Genomic DNA, 21353 nt, shown 5'->3' with positions numbered 1-21353 from the left:
CTTTCACTAAAAGGCCTGTTATAATTGAAGGAAAAAAATTAAGTCAAACATCTCACGCCTGTCACAAGCCTTTCAGGTGGTAGAGACCTACTGTCTCCATTATAACAGGGCCTCTGACAGGCCAAAACTGCATTATACAGACCTTAAAAACATCTGAAGAGCCATTTTAATCAAGCACTTGGCCTTTTATGTGTGTGCCTGATAAATAATTCACTAGTAGATGCTCTTGAGAAAAAGAAAATCATATAGTGAGGTTTATACTTGGGCCTTAGTTCAGAAGCAGAGGTTTACCTTCGAAATGCTATACAGTGAGTTTCTCTTTGAAATCGAATAGATAACCCCCTTCTTCTGGGCAATAAAACCATAAGAGTGGCTATGACTGATCTGAAAAAAGTGAGATGTGAGGCCTGCGGCTGTGTTGGGGCATCTAGAGTGTGGTAATTACATGTCATGTTCTTCAGGTTAAAGGAGAAGTCCAGCCTGAGCTCATCTGGCTGGGCTTCTCCTCTGGGTCACAGGAATGCAATTTGTTTTGCTCTCCTCTGACCCATTTTCATAAGAGAGTGGTCTGAAGTCCGCTCTCTGCTGACGTCACCAGGATCAGTCCAGACACCGCCTCATCCCGACCTCCGAAGTCTGGATCCACCAGGTGCCTGGACTGCCGCTCCCTGCCCTTCCACAGCTCAGCGCTCCAATGAGCATGGAGGAGCAAAGCAGGAGAGCTGCTGTTTGACAGGCAGCAGCTCTCCGCTCGGAGATGAGAGAACTGAGCCATCGGCAGTGTTCGGTGGCTCAGGTTTTCAGCGAAGAGGCGACGGGGGACAGATGCAGGATCGCGCCGATGCTGCATCCACCTAGGGAAGTATGAATGGGCAATAAAAAAAAAAATCCATACTTCTCTTTTAACCACTTAAGGACCGAGCTTTTACCTTTTAAAGACCACCTGCCGTTGCTGAAAATAACGGGGTTATGGCAGCTAGCTGCTACCATAACAACGGTATTTATTGTCAACGTACCGACGTACAGCTATGGCAGTTTGCAGCAAGTGGTTAAACTGTTCAAAAGAATGGATGACCTGGTTTTCATCACATGGAAAACACAACAACTTTTTCATTGTATGTGATAACCAAACTTTTTGGATGAATGCATTCTTTACCAAGTGCATCTGCTGAATTTGAGATTATTTTGAATGAAAAAGACAATTCCATTAAAAATTTAAAGGGCTTGACGACAACAGGGGCGTAACTAGAAATAGCAGGGCCCCATAGCAAAATGTTGTATGGGGCCCCCCCCCAGCTGCCCTAGTGTCAATGCAGCGTGACCTGTGCCACATACAGCATGACCTGTGCCCAATACAGCCTGGTCTGCCTGTGCCCCATACAGCCCCACCTATGCAGAGGAAGAGGCAAGCCACTCAGATCAGCAGAGAGCAGGATTGCCCACTGTAATAGCTTTCATTTGAATTTCCCATCTTCCCGGGGCTCATCGTCACATAGCCCCACCTCTTGGCCCGACGCCTTTGATGACGTCACATGTCCCGCATTGGATCGGTGTTCTGTCTATCAAAGGCACCGGGCCAAAAGGTGGAGCTATGTGATGTGAGCCCCGGGAACACTGGAAGTTCTAATGATTCTCTTACATCGGGCAATTCAGCTCTCTGCTGATACGGACAGCTCGCCTCTCCCTTTCCTCTCTCTTCCCCTGGCTGGAAGACTGTGCTGGCAGTGCTCCTATCCTCACTGGGCCCCACTCGGCTGTGGGCCCCATAGCACCCTCATGGGTCGCTATGGTGGTAGTTACGCCCCTGCTTGACAACCATATTTCCTTTTTTTCTAAATGTAGCACTACCCTCACAGGAGCCGATGATTACTGGTTCCCCCTGTTTCTGCAGTCGGGCAACATGCATCTCTCACTTGCACCCAGACACAAGAAGTCAGTTCCTTGGCTCTGTTTTTGTTGTTTTTAATAGGGGTAACAACTTGGATGCGGTAGAGGAATTTATGGGATGCCCAACTTGAATTGAAGAACACCGATGAGGACAACTTCCTTCCTATATACAGAGATAAGATCCTGAACTGTTCTCCTTCCTGGACACACTGGGTCTTTCAAGATCAGTAGCAAAAGTCCCTTATGGACTAGGAGCTCTTAGTGGCCTTTGGAAAATAGCAGCGAAGGTTGCCAAACTGCATGCAGGAGTATCCCCTCTCCTATTGTAGAACTGCTCCCAGCTCCACTGCTTGCAGGTACTACCAGCCCTCTTGGCTGCTGCTCTAAAGATCTCCGAGGGCAAGGGATAAAAGGGTTAAGCACAGCGCTGTTCTTTGAAAGCTTGCTATATGTGGCAGTCTCTTCTCTTGTGAATTCCTGGGTGTGCTGATGTACTCACCCTGCCCTCAGACAAGAATCCTGTTCAAACCGTGATGTTGAAGAGCTTTTCGTAAGCCAGCCCAAGCCCAGCCTGGAGGCAAAGGGCCCCCCTAGACCTAGAGGATTCCTCCTAGGCCACCGACAGCCTCCTCAGCAATCCATCATCTACCCGACTTCCCTGCTGGCATGGCTCCACCATATTTTAGGGCTGACTCAGTCACCCTGCCAGGACATTCTACCTGGAAATTGGCCAAGTTCCCTCAAATATGCAGATCAGCCCTCCTGGCCTCCACCCACTAACTTCTAGAAGTTTCTCCAAACTTCCAGAACCAGGGGGAGGTATCAGAGACCCGCTCTGTAGAGTCATCCAATCTGACCTCTAGTAACCCAACCTGTTTACAGGTTCATAGTTACCATGAGTCAAACATAAATATTAGGGAGCATCAATCCTCTGATCCATCTCTGTGCTCAGTGGTTCCGATCACTGACCCCTCTACTCTGTCCTGTAGTGATGTAGGGGTTAGCAGGAAGAACCATTGACCACAAGAACCAAGAAAGTGAGACTTCCGGCTATTTCAGTTGCAAAATATTTACTTTGTCCTTTGCAGAGATCCCTTGTATGGCCACAGGCCGTTGCTAATGTGAACAATTTTTATATTTAATTGTTTAACCACTTCAGGCCTGGAAGGTTTTAACCCCTCCCTGACCAGGGCACTTTTTACAATTTGGCACTGCGTTGCTTTAACTTTTATCAAAGGGTTAAATGTGTGTTCCCTCAGTGTATTCTAACTGTATGGGGATAGGACTGAATAGGAGAGGAGACATATCGCTATTCCTTCATAGTAGAAACAAACAACATGTCTCCTCTCCTCTGACAGCACAGGGATTTGTGTGTTTACACACAAATGTGTGCGCGCGACCGCCGGCCATGTGCATCGGGTCCCCGCGGTGCAGCGGGCGCCCACTCCTCCAGTGGCATGCGCACGCCCTCTGGCGGCTCCTAAAGGAACCCCATACCTGTATGGGGTTTCGCGCAAGGGAGCCATTTTGCCCCTGTAAATAGACGTGGGCTGGTTGGGAACCAGTTAATTTGGAAGAAAAAGTAGGATGAAAGAAACATTTTCTAGTTATACAGTCGGAAAATAATTGATCCCCTGCTGATTTTGTAAGTTTGCTCACTTACAAAGAATGACGGGTCTATAATTTTTATCATAGGTGTATTTTAAATGATAGCGACAGAATATCAACCAAAAAACCACCTAAAACAAATGCTTAAAATGAAGTTGCAGTCAGCTTTTTTCATCCTCTAAACATGGCGAGTCACGTTAATGCCTAAGAGCTCAATTTTGGTCTCATCTGACAATAACACTTTCTCCCAATCCTTCTCTGAATCATTTGGCCGCTGACTATGACCCTAAGAACACCATCCCAACAGTCAAGCACAGAGGTGGAAACATTATGCTTTTAAGCTGTTTCTCTGCTAAAAGTACAGGCCGACTTTTCCGCATTGAGGGGCCAATGGATGGGGCTATGTATTGTAAAATCTTGGATGAGCACCTTCTTCCCACAGCCAGAACACTGAAGATGGGTCATGGATGGATCTTTCTGCATGACAATGATCCAAAACATACCGCCAATGCAGCAGAGAAGTTGCTCAAGAAGAAGTGCATTAAGGTCATGGAGTGGCCTAGTCAGTCTCCAGTCCTTAATCGTATAGAAAATGTATTAAGGGAGCTGAAACTTTGAGTTGCCAAGCGACAGCCAAGAAACCTTAAGGATTTAGAGAAGATCTGTAGAGAAGAGTGGACCAAAATCCCTCCTGAGATGTGTGCAAACCTGGTCACTAACTACAAGAAACGTCTTACCTCTGTGCTCACCAACAAGGGTTTTTCCACCAAGTACTAAATCATGTATTGCTTGGGGATCAAATACTTATTTTACTCACTGAACTGCAACTCGATTTATAACATTTGTATCGTGTGGTGTGTGTGTGTGTTTTGTTTTTTTTGTTTTTTCTGGATTTTTGGTTGCTATTCTGTCTCTATCATTCAAAATACACCTATGATAAAAATTACAGACCCTTCATTTCTCTGTAAGTGGGCAAACTTACAAAATCTGTAGGGGATCAAATAATTATTTTCACCACTCTATGTAGGAACAACTAATGCTGTTCGACCATAATAAATTAAACAGTGCAAGGATACATGGGTTCAAGTGGTGAAGTTCTGACTCATGGTTCACATTTGCCAATCAGTACCTTTTCCACATTTCCGCTCACATTTCTGGTCCATTGGCTGCAGCTGTAGGCTGGAAGTAGTAGGGAATCAGTGCATCAGACCTAGGGAGGTCACAGATAAGTACTTGGGCTTGATTTTAAGCATTTATTACACAGTTTTATTGGGGGAGGGAGGTGGGGGCATATTGACTTTTATGTAAAGGCAAAACCTGTTTCTTTAGTTTTTGACAGATTTAGGATAAGTTAGACCTTCTGTCAAGGTTTAATTGCTGTTTGTGTCCCCATTGGGGAGATTTATCTGTTCATTTTGAACAGATGAAAGCTTTTTTGGCCATACTTCACTTGTAGAAGACATTCCAAGGGGTCTTTGTGTGGAATACCCCATTACTTCCTCAAGACCCTCATCTGTGAGATTGTGTACACCTCTCAAGCTCCCGGCATCACTGGACGAACACTACCAATTCGTGAGACCGCATCCTCCTCGGAGTACATACAGCCACTTACCACCTAAGCCTTGTCCGACCCAATCCGGCGTATGCCCCATTGGGTCCATCTCATCTGGTAAGCCTTTCCAACTCTTGGTGGTAGTGAGCAGAATTTCGGTCAAGATTTTCATATTTTTTTCATTATTTTGTTTTTACACGTTGCCCTAGAGACTATGTGCCTTTGATGTTTCTAAAAGGACTATATGCTTGTAGCAGATGGTATTGATTCTCCTATTGTCCATTGACTTGCATATATTAGCATCATATACTGTTCAGCGCCACACTTGTTTTGGTGTTTTTCTCATTTATACTTTGTTGGTCGTGTTGGCTGCTTCTATGTTTTTTAGTTCAGAGTAGCGCAGAATTTTTCCACATCTTGATAGGTGACAAGAGTGCACTTACTTTTTCTTTTCTGTGACCCAGAGTTGGCCAAGAATGGCCAGAGCCACTCCAGGATCTGGAAGGTTCCTGAGAATATTATTGGTATCCATCCAGATTCCTGATTGACTGCTGGCTCTAGCTCTCAGTGTGCAGCAGAGAGCTGCAGCCAGCTACATCCACCCGCTCTCCTGCCCAGCACTCCAGTGATTTGCTGGAGGAGTGGAGAGCGATGACTAATAGGGGTTGGTTTACAAAAACTGGAGTGTGCAAAATCTGGTGCAGCTCCTGCATAGAAGCCAATCAGCTTCCAGGTTTTCAAAGCTTAATTGAACAAGCTGAAGTTAGAAGCTGATTAGCTACCATGCACAACTGCACCAGATTTTGCACTCTCCTGTTTTAGTAAATCAAACTCCTCTCTGCTCTGTGCAGACCAAGAACTGAGTGATCAGTGGTCATGTGATCTTAGTTCTCAGTCATAGAGCTGACAAGGGACAGCTGCAGTATCACACTAAAAAATGAATGTAAGGAGGTAATATATACAGAATGCTCAACCAACTTTAAAACAGAAGATCAGTTTTAAAGTTGGTTGTAAACCTCAGACATGAAATATGGGCAAGCCATATCCCTCTATAGTGTGCACTTGTCTCAATTAACAGCACTAAGTTTTATTTGTCTGCTGCCTCATTCCTCTGCTATAAGCATGAGTCACTTCTGATAAGTTTTCTTGACACCAGTAGAAAAAAGGTGACAGGGGAGAGACCTCCAGCAGATTGACAGGCTCAACTCTGTTCCTGTGAGCTGTGTGAGGGGGAGGGGGGGGTTGGGTCTCTTCCCTCTGCTCTCAGATCTCTTTACTGATCTCTGCAGAGTGTAATTTTAGCTTTCCCCCACTTTCTTCTGAACTCTCTCAGGCAAGCTTAAAAACTCTGCACTTTGAACAAATGTAGAGAAGAGAAGACTGCAGATAAACAGGTACAACATATAGAGGAGGATTTGTTTCTTATCTGTCACCTGAGGCCAGTCACTTTAGTGGGTATATGTAGGGGTTTACAACCACTTTAAATATGTTAATTTAAAGATAAATAAAATTGACTTAAAACCATTATAGTTTTTCTTCAATAATTACTATCATCTTTCTTGTTTAGGTAGAAGGTGCGGCCTACCTGGGGTCTTTTGTCTATAAGACACAGAATGCGGGATTATGGAGCCAGCCAAGAGGCGAGAACTTGCTGGATGGTGGCGCTCCATTCTACAGCACCTATATAACCTCCGATGGGAAATACATGGCTGTAGGTGCAATCGAACCACAGTTTTATACAGAACTTCTAAAAGGTAAATTTATTGCAAGACACAAATGCAAATCAGATCAGAAACCAGTTAAAGTGTATCCGTAACCTCAGTTTAGTATTTTTATCTTGTGTTGAGATTTCCCCTCACTTCCTGTCGCACAGACGCCATGAAAAAGGGCTAGCTCTCTAAAAGTGAGGGGAAATCATCTCCTAAGCTGGCCATACATTAGTAGAATTTCTTAGGAACATTCATATTAAAATTGTTATCAGAGCATTCTTAATTTTTTTTTCTTGCCATCATAGTCAACTAATTTAGTTTGAAAGCCTTAAAGCAGTAGTAAACCCGCTGACTTTTTTTTTTTTCCCCCTACATCTGTAAGGGAAAAGGCATAATGAGCTAGTATGCGTCACATACTAGCTCGTTGAGCTACTTGCCTTAGAACGAGGCGCCGGCATCTCACCCAGTCCACGCCGAGGGAGCTGACATTTCCCCTCGGCGTACCTTCCGGGTATCGCGGCTCCGGCGCTGTGAGTGGCTGGAGCCGCGATGTCGTCACTTGCGCGCGGGAGACTTTTTTTTTTTTTTTTCCCGGCAAAGTCCGGGCAGCTGCCGGGCTTTCAGCCGAGAATCCCCTGTGTGCATTGCGAGGGGAATATCTCCTAAACCGTACAGGTTTAGGAGATGTTATATTTATTTATTTTTTTTACCTACAGGTAAGCCTTATTATAGGCTTACCTGTAGTTAAAAGTTTAAAAAATAGCTATACAACCGCTTTTAAAATTTGGTCCAGATCTGCTTTTTGAATTGAATCCCAGTCGTATTAAACAGGTTTCATTACATTATGTTTGATTTTTTTCCTCGAATGAAAAACTACATTCACAGTTAGTATTGTGTTTGAGCAAAATGTTTCATCCTGCTTCTTCAAATTTTTTGTCATTATGGTCAAAAATGAACATTGGCTTGACCTCACTAACCATTAGAAAATTGATCTTGTACATCAAACATAACAAAAACTATCAGTGTACCACCAGTTTTAGATTGTTGTCACTGGAACAATGGTCATCAGAGAAAAGATTTTCAATGAACCATCTGTACACTGCTATTCACCCTAAGGCCCCTTTCACGCGATCGGACCGCTCAGGTCCGCCTGTCAGTTTTGACGGCGGACCTGAACGGGTGCTCCATGTTAGCCTATGGAGCGACGGATGTCAGCGGAGACATGTCGGTCCGATCCGCTAAAAGCAGACGGATGCCTCTACGTTCGGATCCGTCGCCATTGGATCGGGTGAGATCTGATGAAAACGGACATGCTGTCCGTTTTCGTCGGATCTCTCCATAGGCAGCAGCGGCTCTTGACAAGCCCCTCCCCGCTCAGTGAGTAGAAAGGGACCTGTCATCCGCCGGCTCAGTGGAGATCAACGGAGAGATCTCCTGCTGAGCCGACGGACTCCGTGGAAGCGGAGTCCGCCTCGTGTGAAAGGGGCCTAACTCTTTTCTAGCAAACATTTGCTTAAAAACAAAACATTCTTGGTTTACATATTTAACAATACATGTGCAAGCTGGCCAAGTCCATCAAAGTGATCACTCATGGCCAGTCCCTGCTTTACCTTGCACAATTCCAAATATTTACTTCCACAAAACATACTTTAGTGGACATAGTGTCAATTTGGGGTAAATTGACAGATGAGAGCCACAGAACCTGATCTGGTCACTGACCCAAACTGTACAATGGAACATGATACCATGTCTCTGCTCAAAACTAAATGGCTTCCATACACTGTATGGCCAACAGTTTGTGGACACCTGACCATCACACCCACTGTGTAAGCCTATTTGACATCCAAAACTATAGCCAGTAATATGAAGTTGATCCGTTTGTGGCTATAACAGCCTCAACTCTTCTTTTGAAGGCTTTCTGCGAGATTTTGGAGTTTGTCTGCTGGAGTTTGTGCCCATTTAACCAAAGGCGCATTTTGTGAGACCAGATACTAATGTTGGACGAGAAGACCTGACTCATCCCACTTCATCCCAAAGGTATTCAGTAGGGTTGAGGTCAGGACTTTCTCTACAACATGCTCATTGAATCATGTCTTAATGGCATAGTCACACTTGGGCAGAAAAGGGCTTTCCTCAAACTGTCCTCACAAGGTTGGAAACCCACAATTGTCTAAAATGTGTTTGTACCCTTCACTGGTAACATCTGAAGGCAATTTAGTGTTGGTGGGGTGTATAAATACCATTTGATCCTTTTGTTGATAAATAAATATATATATCTCAATCAAATGAGGTGCTTGAGGGGTGTGTCCCCATATCAATCCTTAAGATTCCCAAGTAACCCTGTCCACATATTCATTGACTCTTGGGCTAAGTTCACACTCCAGCTGCATAGTGAACTTTAGGTGGATGGTCACGGAGTAGTAAAACAGTGGTTTAGCCGTCTGTTTTTGCTGTCCTCGCCGTACTCCTATCCACCCATGTGAAAGGGGCTTTTCAAGATTCCAGTAAGTGCAAGTAAGTCAGAAGACAGAAGGTGGAAACACTGCACACCAGAACCCAGACAGTATATAACGAGGTAAAGATATGGCTTAAGCCTCAATTCCTCTTTGCTATGCTCTTCTAACATGTTTCGCCCCACCTATGTGGCTTAATCATAGAATGGGGTGAAACATGTCAGAAGAGCATAGCCAGAAGGAGCTTAGGCTAAAGCCATATCTTTACCTCTCTCTATATAGGGGATGGATTGTAGTATGCAGTGTTTGCACCTTCTGTCTTCTGATCTGTTTCAGCTAGCCTGGATTAAGTTGTTTGAACACTGGCACCCGATCTAGACTGCAGGGGGAAGCTTTTTCTGTGCTCTGAGCAGCACTCCCAAGTTGCAAGTAAGTATTTAACATTCTGTAAAGTAGAGGTGCCACACATTGACGCAGTTGGCTAACTTGAACATTCATTGCAATATATGTGAACCAAACAATTTGTTTCTTTGTATTTGCTGGAAATGTGTAACAGTGTATGGCCTTGTGTAGAGAGTTAATTAAGCATCTTAAAGGTTCTAACTGGTCCCTGCTCTATCCAAAAGGGAAAAAAAAAGTTTTATTTTGTGATGCACTTTAATTAATGCATATCCAGGATGGGAACCAGCACCGAGGCAATTGATTTCTATTACCATCAGACCAAAAACTAGGCTGCGGATGATAGAATAAACACGTACATTGCAGCATTTTCTACAGAGCACAGAACAGAATTATACGGAAAATGTCATCTGGGTTACAGAAAATGACATTAGCATGACTCTTATGTATGATAATGCTTCTGTTCATTATAAAAATGAAGTCTTTGGGAATAAACATGGAGTTAAAATCCAATTTGCAGTCTATTGACAGACCAATATCAGTCAGTCCCAGGTGTGTTAAATGATATTGCATGGCAAGCATTGCAGTCTCAGTGATTCATTCGGTATGAAAACACTTCAACGATCTCTGTCTTCTCATGCAATGACAGTGACAGGTGAAATCAATGCAGTCCTAAAGAGTGGAAACTTGCCAATAAAAGAACTCTTTGTCTTCTTCTTCTTCCTTCACAAACTCACTTTACTCATTTGCAAATATCCTCTCATTTAGTAAGTCACAGGACATGCTGCTAGATTAAATTATGTAAAACTGATGACTGAAATCTCATACAGGCTTTAATATGGAAATGTAATTCCAAAAATTAGTTTACAAAATGTCATGATCTAAAGCTTCCAGTAAAGTGGGACATTTAGGGTTTCTAGCTCATGGGACGGCTGAGCAAGATCCGCTCAATTCTCAGCCTATTTCCCCTGCCCGGGCAGCCCAGGTGCCGTGTACAGCCTGTCGTTGACATGAATAAATATGTGCCACTGTACTTGTGTATATGGCAGTACTATAAACTTCCATACAGAATACAGTTCATCTGGAAAGTATTCACAGCACTTCACTTTTTCCATATTTTGTTATGTTACAGCCTTATTCCAAAATATATTAACCCTTTCATGACTAAGCCTATTTTTGAAATTGGGTGTTTACAAGTTAAAATCCATATTTTTTGCTAGAAAATTACTTGGAACCCCCAAACATAATATTTTATATATATATATATATATATATATATATATATATATATATATATATATATATATATATATATATATATATATATATATATATATATATATATATATATTTAGCAGAGAATCTAGAGAATAAAATGGAGATTGTTGCAATATTTTATATCACACGGTATTTGTGTAAAAAATCCACACAGTAAAGTTACCCCAATTTTTTTGTATAATGTGAAAGATGATACGCTGAGTAAATAAATACCAAACATGTCACGCTTTTATAATTGCACGCACTCGTGGAATGGCGACAAACTATGGTAGCTATGAATTTCCATAGGTGACGCTTTAAATATTTTTTTTTTACGGTTACCAGGTTAGAGTTACAAAGGAGGTCTAGGGCTAGAATTATTGCTCTCGCTCTGACGATCGCGGCGATACCTCACAGGTGTGATTTGAACACCGTTTACATATGCGGGCGCGACTTCCGTATGCAAGCTCGCGGGGTCGAGGGCGCTTTAAAAAAAATGTATTTAATTTTTTTAATTTATTTTTAGACTTATAAATTTGTGTTTTTAAAAAAATGTTTTTTTTTTACTTTTATTGCTGTCACAAAGAATGTAAACATCCCTTGTGACAGTAATAGGTGGTGACAGGTATTCTTTATGGAGGGATCGGGGGTCTAAAAGACCCCCGATCCCTCCTCTGCACTTCAAAGTATTCAGATCGCCAAAAACGGCGATTCTGAATACTGTGTGTTGGTTTTTTTTTTTTTTTTTAAATTCGGCACCATTGGCAGCCGAGTAAACGGGAAGTGACGTCATGACGTTGCTTCCGCGTTTACATTGAGAAGGTTGGAACGAAGCCGCCCACAGCTTCATTCCAGCCCGCCCACAGCCGCCGGAGGCAGCCGATTGGACACCGGGCCTCCCGATCGCACGGGAGGCCCGGTAAGAGCGGCGGGAGGGGGGGGGGGATGTCCCCTCCCGCTCCTCCGGTATAACAGCCGAGCGTCTTTTAGCCACATCAGTTGTTATATACGGGTAGCTGATCGCCCGCTCAAAACAACGGTACCGGGATGATGCCTTCAGCTGCAGGCATCATCCCGGTATAACCCCGGAAAGCCGAGTACGCATATATGCGTACGGTCGGCGGGAAGGGGTTAAATTCATTATTTTCCTCCAAAATTCTACAAACAATACCCCATGATGACAACGTGAAAGAAGTTTGTTTGAAATCTTTGCAATATTGTTAAAATTAAAAAAACAAAAGAAATCGCATGTACATAAGTATTCACAGCCTTTGATTAATACTTTGTTGAAGCACCTTTGGCACCAATTATACAAGCTTGACACACCTATTCTTGGGCAGTTTCTCCCATTCTTCTTTGCAGGACTTCTAAAGCTCCATCAGGTTGGATGGAGATGGGAGTGCACCGCTCCAAAGTTATCGCCTCTCTTAACAGCTGTCTCCACAATCAGGCAGGGTGCTGGCTCTGTTTGCAACAAAGATAATTGAAAAAATAGAACGCTGGATAGCTGCGCTCCAAAAAAGTTCACCTTTATTAAAAAATGAATATCAAAGCATCACAGGGCAATACAAGCTAACTGCACAGCTGCTGACGCGTTTCACAACAGATATGGTGCTTAGTCCTAGCTCAGGTTGGATGGGGAGCGTCGGTGCACAGCCATTTTCAGATCTCTCCAGAGAGGTTCAATTGGGTCCAAGTCTGAGCTCTGGCTGGGCCACCAAAGGACATTCACACAGTTGACCCATAGCCACTCCTTTGTTATCTTGGCTGTGTGCTTACGGTCGTTGTCCTGTTGGAGGATGAACCTTCCCCCAGTCTGAGCTCCAGAGCGTTCTGGAGCAGGTTTTCTTCAAAGATGCCTCTGTACATTGCTGCAGTCATCTTTCCCTCGATCCTGACTAGTCTCCCAGTTCCTGCAAAACATCCCCACAGCATGATGTGGCCACCATTATGTTTCACTGTAGGGATGGTATTTTCCAGGTGATGAGTGGTGCCTGGTTTCCTCGAGACATGATGCTTGCCATTCCGGCCAAAGAGTTCAATCTTTGTTTCATCAGACCAGAGAATTTTGTTTCTCATGATCTGAGAGTCCTTCAGGTGCCTTTTGGCTGACTTCAGGTGGACTGTGGTGTGCCTTTTACTGAGTGGCTTCTGTCTTGCCACTCTACCATACAGGCCTGATTGGTGAAGTGCTGCAGAGATGTTCTTTTCTTCTGGAAGGTTTTCTTTTCTCCACAGAGAAACGTTGGAGCTCTGTCAGAGTGACCATTGGGTTCTTGGTCACCTTTTTTGACTAAGGCCCTTCTCCCCCGATCACTAAGTTTGGCCGGGTGGCCCGCTGTAGGAAGAGTCCTGGTGGTTCCAAACTCCCTCCATTTATGGAGGCTGCTGTGCTCATTGGGACCTTCAATGCTTCTGTATGCTGTTCCGACTGACCAAAAACAACGCATGCTTTGAAGCAAGTTCGAGACGGAAGCTATTGGCTACTGGCTATTGAACTTCCTTTTTCTAGTCCCGTCATACATGCTGTACGTCACCTCGTGTAGGTAAGACCGCTTGAATGGAATTCCAGCGGAGTTCCATCGGAGAAACTTTCTGAGTTTATTCTGACGGCAAAACCAGTCATGTGTACAGGGCATAAGAGTTTGTTTCCTTTTATGAAGCAGTCACAGTCTGAGTAAAAAGGCCTGTCCCCTGCCAGCAACCTGCAGAGGGGGGCCCTTGCTCTCTGGGAGGAAGCAGTGGTCACTTTTCAGAGGTCTAACATGCCTCGTACTGAGTCAGACCTATAGCTCTGCAATCTGAAAAGCTCATATTCCCCACTGATTGGAGTGTTCTGGCTCTGACTCAGCAGGGGGTGTGTCAGACCTCTGAAAATAGATCACTGCTTCCCCACAAGGGTCTCGCTCGTTAGCATGCTGGCAGGGGACAGGCTTTTCTATTTAGGCTGTGGCTAACTCCTTTAAACTGGAAGTTCAATGGGGCTTTAAGGTCACCTTTATGTGGCAAATTCAGAAAAAAATCCACACCAAAGGGTATTTCATATATTGACTCTTTAAATTTGATGTAAAATGTTTGTTTGCCGTACTGCCTACTTTCTGTATAATATTTTCTCTTTCCATAAAATTGTCTCCTTCCTTTGTGCACAGACAAAGCAATTCTTGAATACATGCAAGGTGTTCTTTGAAGGAGAGACGTATTCTGTTATGTAAGATATTGAGCCCTTTCTTTCCTATATCTGTCAGCTCTCTTTCCATGAATGAACACTGATTATCACATATGAATGGGTCCAGGCTGTGCGCGGTGAAGGCTGGATCTAGTCATTTAGGTATAATAAGAAACTTGTGGCAGTACACTGCTATTTACATAGGCAGTGTGCTTCATATCGAACTCACGTGTGCCATCACATGTTGATTGCTGGAGGTTTTCATTGAAAACCTATTTTAGTCATATTTGACAGCAGCATTAGTTACCATATGAACAATATTTTCCAGTTAAACAGACGTACGGTAAACATACTCGGTAAAAACAATGGCAGGATTTTTATGGAACTTGCTGTTTGTGGGGAAGCAGTGATCTCTTTGCAGAAGTCCAACACGCCCCCTGCCAAATCTGAGCCAGAGCTCTCTATTCATCGGAAAGCACGAATTATGCTTTGGGGGGTGGAAATAGACTGGTAACCACAAACTCGTTCACGTGGGCAATATTCAGCAAGGTCCATAAAGACCTGAATGAGCGAGTTTGGGGTGAAGGAACTTGACTGGCCTGCACAGAGTACTGAACTCAACCCGATAGAACACCTTTGGGATGAATTAGAGTGGAGACTGCAAGCCAGGCCTTCTCGTCCAACATCAGTGCCTGACCTCACAAATGTGCTTCTGGAAGAATGGTCAAACATTCCCATAGACACACTGCTAAACCTTGTGGACAGCCTTCCCAGAAGACTTGAAGCTGTTATAGCTGCGAAGGGTGGGCCAACTCAATATTGAACCCTACAGACTAAGACTGGGATGCCATTAAAGTTCATTTGTGTGTAAAGGCAGGCGTTCCAATACTTTTGACAATATAGTGTATGTCTCTCACTAAGATGTGAGGCCACTGGATGAGCTGTATAAACTTGCATACAGCACTGTGTTCCGGGTTCAAGCCAAGACTTCCTGTCTCATACCCGGAATACATTAGTCTATCTGAGCAGCACTCAGCCATTCATCAAAAGTGATGTATTCTAGCAATGAATGCAAAGCTTCCTCTGGCTGAGTCGGAGAGGCAGACTGATAATGTCACAACCTCTGACTCAGCCAATCAGAGGAAGCTTTATATTCATTGCTAGAATACATCACTTTCTATGCATGGCTGAGCGCCGCTCAGACTCTGTTCTGGGTATGAGACAGGAAGGTCTCGGGTTGAACCCAGAAGACAGTGCGGTATGCTGGTTGTAGCCTCAGCCACCTATAGTTTATACAGCACATCCAGTGGTCTCAGGTGTTTAGTGAGGGGCATTGTTTGAGCCAGCTTTGCCCAAACAAACTATGTATAGTGTAACAAAAGCTGGAGTTCAGCTTTAACCACTTCAGCCCCAGAAGATTTTACCCCCTTCCTAGACCAGAGCATTTTTTTGCGATTCGGCACTGCGTCGCTTTAGCTGCCAACCCTGTTCCGGCTGCCCCACGCTGCATTTACTGTCTGGGTTGGTGAGTGTGGTTGGTCAACCATCTTTATGCATAAAATATTTTTTATAACTTTTCTCTAAAGTATGGTTTACGACATCCTTATATATATATTCCATAGGTATGTCTATCGCATCCGCTCCTAACGAGTGGGATTACCCATGAAACGCGTCAAGCTATACTTGATACTACAGCTACACCCTATATGGACTGACACTTACTCGTTTACAACCTTTTTACTCCTATGATGTGGCTTATATACCATTTGGTGGATGTACATGTACCATGTGGGCGCATGCCATATTTATTTATACGTCCACTACTTTGATCATATGTTGCTATGCATGTACTCTTATACATCATGTTCAGGCCTTGTGCACGCTCCATGTTTATTTATGAGATGAACTATGTTTTAAATGTTATTTTAATAAAATTTCTATATTGTAATTTTCCGCCACTATCTAATTGCTTCATTTAAAGTTCCAACTCCCCTTTAGTTTCTATTCAGTACCGGGATGGAGGCACCTTCAGGTGCTTCATTTAAAGTCCCAACTCCTCTTTAACTGACAATTGTGCGGTCGTGTGACGTTGTACCCAAACAAAATTGACGTCCTTCTTTTCCCACAAATTAGAGCTTTCTTTTGGTGGTATTTGATCATCTCTGCGGTTTTTATTTTTTGCGCTATAAACAAAAAGAGGGACAATTTTGAAAAAAGGATGTTTTTTAACTTTTTGCTATAATAAATATCCCCCAAAAATATATAAAAATTTTTTTTTTTTCCTCAGTTTAGGCCGATATGTATTCTTCTACATATTTTTGGTAAAAATCGCAATAAGCGTATATTGATTGGTTTGCGCAAAAGTTATAGCGTCTACAAAATAGGGGATAGTTTTATGGCATTATTATTTGTTTTGTTTTTTTTTTATTAGTAATGGCAGCGATTTGCGTTTTTTTTTTTTTTGTTTTTTTTGTTTCGTGACTGCGACATTATAGCGGACACATCGGACACTTTTGACACTATTTTGGGACCATTTTCATTTATACAGTGATCAGTGCTATAAAAACTGATTACTGTGTAAATGACACTGGCAGGGAAGGGGTTAAACACAAGGGGGGCGATCAAGGGGTTAAGTGTGTCCTAGAGAGTGATTCTAACTGGGGGGGGTGGACTACCTAGGACACGACAGCAATCACTGCTCTCGATGACAGGGAGCAGTAGATCTGTCTAGTCACTAGGCAGAATGGGGAATGCCTTGTTTACATAGGGGAAGTGGTTGGGTAGTCCTCAATATGATACGGCACCTCATCCCAATATTTAGAGAGTCATGTAAAGGAGAGAGGAGTGCGGGGATTATAGCGGTGCCAAAAATACGCAATTGTACTTAGGTAAAAAACATGAATATTTTATTAACAAAATTATTAAAAAGAAAAAAATGAAATTCACAAAAACAAGGTGTGCATCACAACTAGGACATTTAAAAACATTTGTAGCGAAATTTTACGAGAATCGGCCTAGAAAATGTGGCGGCCAGTTCCGTAGACAGGTATTTGAAGGTCCTACATGTTTCGCCAGAAGTGGCTTCTTCAGGGACAGATGTTTATACCTATAGCACTACTATACAATCTATGAAGAGAAATTAACAGTCAAAACAATATATACAATATTCCACCTAAGATTAAGTCAAATGCATAAAATAGAATATGAATAAACAATTTATTATGTTTGCGAGCTGTCAGACATGAACCCACGAGCACCAACCCAAAATGCAGCCGCAGATACTGCGACGCACATAAACACGCCAGCCCGCCTTCCACCCACCCACCAAAGCCGAGTCACCCACAAGATAAAAAAATGACTAACTGTAGGTCACCAGGGATAGGCGCAGCGAGCCCCTAGAGCCGCACCACAAGCCCAGGGTACAATGAGCAGCTGCAGGGGGCAAAGAGGAGGACCTGGCAGAAATTATCTACAGGGAAAAGACAAGTACAACAGTTTTAGTGGACCCCAAAACCAAATGGGGTCCACAAATCTACAAGTACATAATTGGACTAACATAGTCTCTAGCTAATACTTACATTATTTATCTAAAAAGGTTATATACAGGACACCGGAACACAATCGGTTTATAACGTCAGGCCTGCCACATATCAGATGATAAGGTTTGGGTAGAAAATATCTAAAGATAATAGATGGTAGAAAAAGGGGGGAATTATATATAAAAGCACTACCAGCATAGGTGAATTAAATTGGAAATATGTGGACAGGCTACAAAGTGTTATCAATAGTTAATGATAAGGACTTTTATAGGCAAAAGAAGTCAGTATGCTACACTTACCCATAGGGACCGTGCAATGGACTAGTTGGATGGCTGATGTAGGAATTACAGCTAATTGCAACACCCAATCCAATGTGCTAAGGGAAAAAACAAGACACAGAACCTATATGAATGTACTATCAAGAAAGGAGGCAGTACTTATCCCATAAAGGGGTTGTAGGCTTTAGTGTACATACCAAGAAGGAATAGAGATAGCGGGTCGGTGTCCTGTTGATCCCGGTGTCCTGTTCAGGCCAGGGATGCCGGCGCTCTTATGCCCCCCAACACACGTGCAGCGTCTGACATCACTGCACGTGTGAGCGGACAAACAGAGCCACTGCGCATTTCTCTGTTCTACCTCTCCACACTGCAGTCGCAGGCCGCCAGCGAACATGGAGTTCCTGGAACACGCGGCGTGTGGCACACCCGATAGGCGGCAAATTTAAAGGGATGTACCTGTACGCCCATTTGCCTGCCTGTGCCATTCTGCCGACGTACATCTGTGTGCGGGGATCGGCAAGCAGTTAATGAAGCACTTAATGAAATGACTTATGGCCCGTACACACGGTCGGATTTTCCGATGGAAAATGTCCGATCGGAGCGTGTTGTCGGAAATTCCGACCGTGTGTGGGCTCCATTGGACATTTTCCATCGGATTTTCCGACACACAAAGTTGGAGAGCAGGAGATAAAATTTTCCGACAACAAAATCCGTTGTTGGAAATTCCGATCGTGTGTACACAAATCCGACGGACAAATTGCCACGCATGCTCAGAATAAATAAAGAGATGAAAGCTATTGGCCACTGCCCCGTTTATAGTCCAGACGTACGTGTTTTACGTCACTGCGTTCAGAACGATCAGATTTTCCGACAACTTTGTGTGACCGTGTGTATGCTAGACAAGTTTGAGCCAACATCCGTCGGAAAAAAACTTAGGATTTTGTTATCGGAATGTCCGAACAAAGTCCGACCATGTGTACACCCTATAACTCTTATTTTCACTGCGGCTAAGCAGAGTATGGTGGTCCAAGCAAGTGGCCTCAGCACAGATCAAAAACAAAATGGCCTGGTGTCTTATAAATAAGGAGTCAGCTACACTAGGAGAGTCTTACAAAATTTTTTTTTTTTTTTTTTTTTAGGAAAGTCTGGACACCATGGATAACCCATTACTTCCCTTACCAACTCTATAACCTTCACCTATTCATGGTATCCATTGGAATATCCTAGGTTGGGGGGGTTGTTTTGTCCCAGTGTTTTTTCCTTTTATCCCCTTCCTACTTTGTATCCCCACTTTCTTTTCTACCTTTTTGTCAGGTTGTACCCTGTAGTTTCCTGCCTGTGTTCTTACCTCCTTGCTGCAGTGGTCCTGTTAGACCTATGATTCTTTTCACATGTGTTTGGCTTCTGTGTTCACATATGGATGGCAACTGCTATTCTGTGGGTTTTTATTTGGCCCGCCTCCCAGTTTGCGTTGCTATCCCCTTTTTAAAACCTGGCCTTTTCTGGCACTTTTTGTTTACATTTAAAAAATCTGAATTTTTTTTTTGCTAGAAAATTCCTAAGAACCCCCAAACATTATATTTTTTCTTAGCAGAGGCCCTAGAGAATAAAATGATGCGCTTTGCAAATTTTTTATGTCATGCGGTTATTTGCACAGCAGTTTTTCAAATGCCATTGTTTGGGGGAAAAAAATACACTAATGAATTTTAATGCACACAAACATAATATAATACCCATTTTTTGTAAGTCTAAAAAAAGTATAAAATTTGGTGTTACATCGGGTAAATAGATACCAAACATACCATGCTTTAAAATTGAAATTGCGCATACTACGGTATTTTAAAAGCTTCATAGGCAACACTTTAAAAGCCTTAAGATGTGGCAAATTTCAAGGGGTATAAATTTTCAAGGCACTAACTACAGTTTATACCGCACATCCAGCGGCCTCACATGCTAGTCTGGCCCATATGAACTATGTAAAGTATGTCGAAAGATGGAGTTAAGCTTGAGGCTGGGTTCACACCAGTGCGTAAAGGACGCTGGTTCCCCCTGCATCCAATTCGCAATGGCAGGAGATTTTGACCAAGTATAAAGGAAGATATTACTGCGCTAACCCAAATGAAAAGCTGCTACATAAACGATGTGACAAAGATGGTAAATAGTGTAGCGCTAAAGAATAGACACCTATGTCTATATGTAAATAAATGGCACAAAAATAAATCATACAAAAATTGAAAATGTGAAAGTCCAATAAATGTGAAGGTCCTGTAAAGGACTGGTGTGAGTCCACCACCAAATATTGACTGATCAGGGTGGAATACAATGGCACTGTCTGGCATGAAGAGCATCAAGGGTGGTACATCTTCAACCAAAAAAGGAAGTATATCTACTCTTACTGGAACAGGTGGACTTAAATGTCAGCGACAACAAGTCATTAAGGCATGGGTGTCCCGGGATCAGCAGATCAACAGAACTCCAAGTAACCCAGGACCTCCAGACATGACTCCAAAGGGTGTGCAGGTAACCACCAGACCGGATCTCAGATGTAGGGAACACCAGAGCTGGAATTTGGGCATAGGAAGGCCAAACTAGACCACAAAGGAACTTGCGTCCGGAAGGTTATGGAAAGAAAAAATGCCTCCATATGGTGTAGGTCAAAAAGTGGGTTTTTTATTCATAAAAACCGGCATACATCGATAAGAATAAAAACTGATCAGAGAATAAAAATGAAGGGCAATGTGAGAAGGAGAAAAGCCAAGGCCAATGCGTTTCATCCCAAATGACTTCAACTGGGGCATCATAGAGCCGTTTCACATATCTCCGCTGTGGCTCCAATGCAAATTTGTACAGGAGCCCTGTGCGTCTTTTGGTCCCTTGGGGCTGAAATCGGACCTGAAACGGTGAACCAGGATGCACCGGACCCCTGCTGGGAGCCGCATGTGGCAATGGTGTGAACCTAGCTTTAATAACTTAGGTCAACCAACAAAAGGGTATCCCTTCGGGTTCTATTACACAGGTGGCCATGGAGGGCTAGAAACAAGTAGCTGAGCCACGGTTGTATCTTTACCACCTAAATTCCCAAATTACAACCAGACCGTGCCATAGTAATGTCATGCCCACAGTACTTTGCTTTGCATCTTCTGCAATCTCAACTCATCCTGCAGGGTTTGACAGGTGGCACCACTTGTCAAACTCACACAGTGAGGTGAATGAGAGCATGCTGCAGCCGTGAGCCAAGCTTGTGGTTGTGGTGTGAAATTCCCTTTTGGGATTAAAAAACAAAAAAAAAAACAAATTCAGAAGGCAGCAGTATTGCCTCCTGAACGTCTGCCAGCCGTTGCTCTACCTCCCTCTGAAATGTGATCAGCCTTGCCCCACAACTAGTAATACAAATAGCAGACAGGACACGGGGCTCTGACCCTGCAGAATAAGACTTTGAAAGTTGTCACTCACCATACGCTTTGCAGCATAGATGAGCTGGTGTGGGTGAATCACAGTAGTGTAT

At 43.4% G+C, this 21353-nt stretch overlaps 1 protein-coding gene across 1 annotated transcript in view; it reads left to right on the top strand.

The window, feature by feature from the left end:
• The window catches only part of AMACR (alpha-methylacyl-CoA racemase), a 102914-nt gene that overhangs the window by 63242 nt on the left and 18319 nt on the right, over nt 1-21353 (top strand). Inside the window, exon 5 of the mRNA XM_073620870.1 lies at nt 6615-6801. Coding sequence (XP_073476971.1) covers nt 6615-6801 — 187 coding nt within the window. The remainder of the gene's footprint in view (nt 1-6614; nt 6802-21353) is intronic.

Source organism: Aquarana catesbeiana, linkage group LG01 (assembly GCF_042186555.1).
Source record: "Aquarana catesbeiana isolate 2022-GZ linkage group LG01, ASM4218655v1, whole genome shotgun sequence".
Classification (NCBI taxonomy): domain Eukaryota; kingdom Metazoa; phylum Chordata; class Amphibia; order Anura; family Ranidae; genus Aquarana; species Aquarana catesbeiana.
Note: the sequence above shows the minus strand (reverse complement) of the source record. Positions and strands in the feature narration are given on the sequence as shown.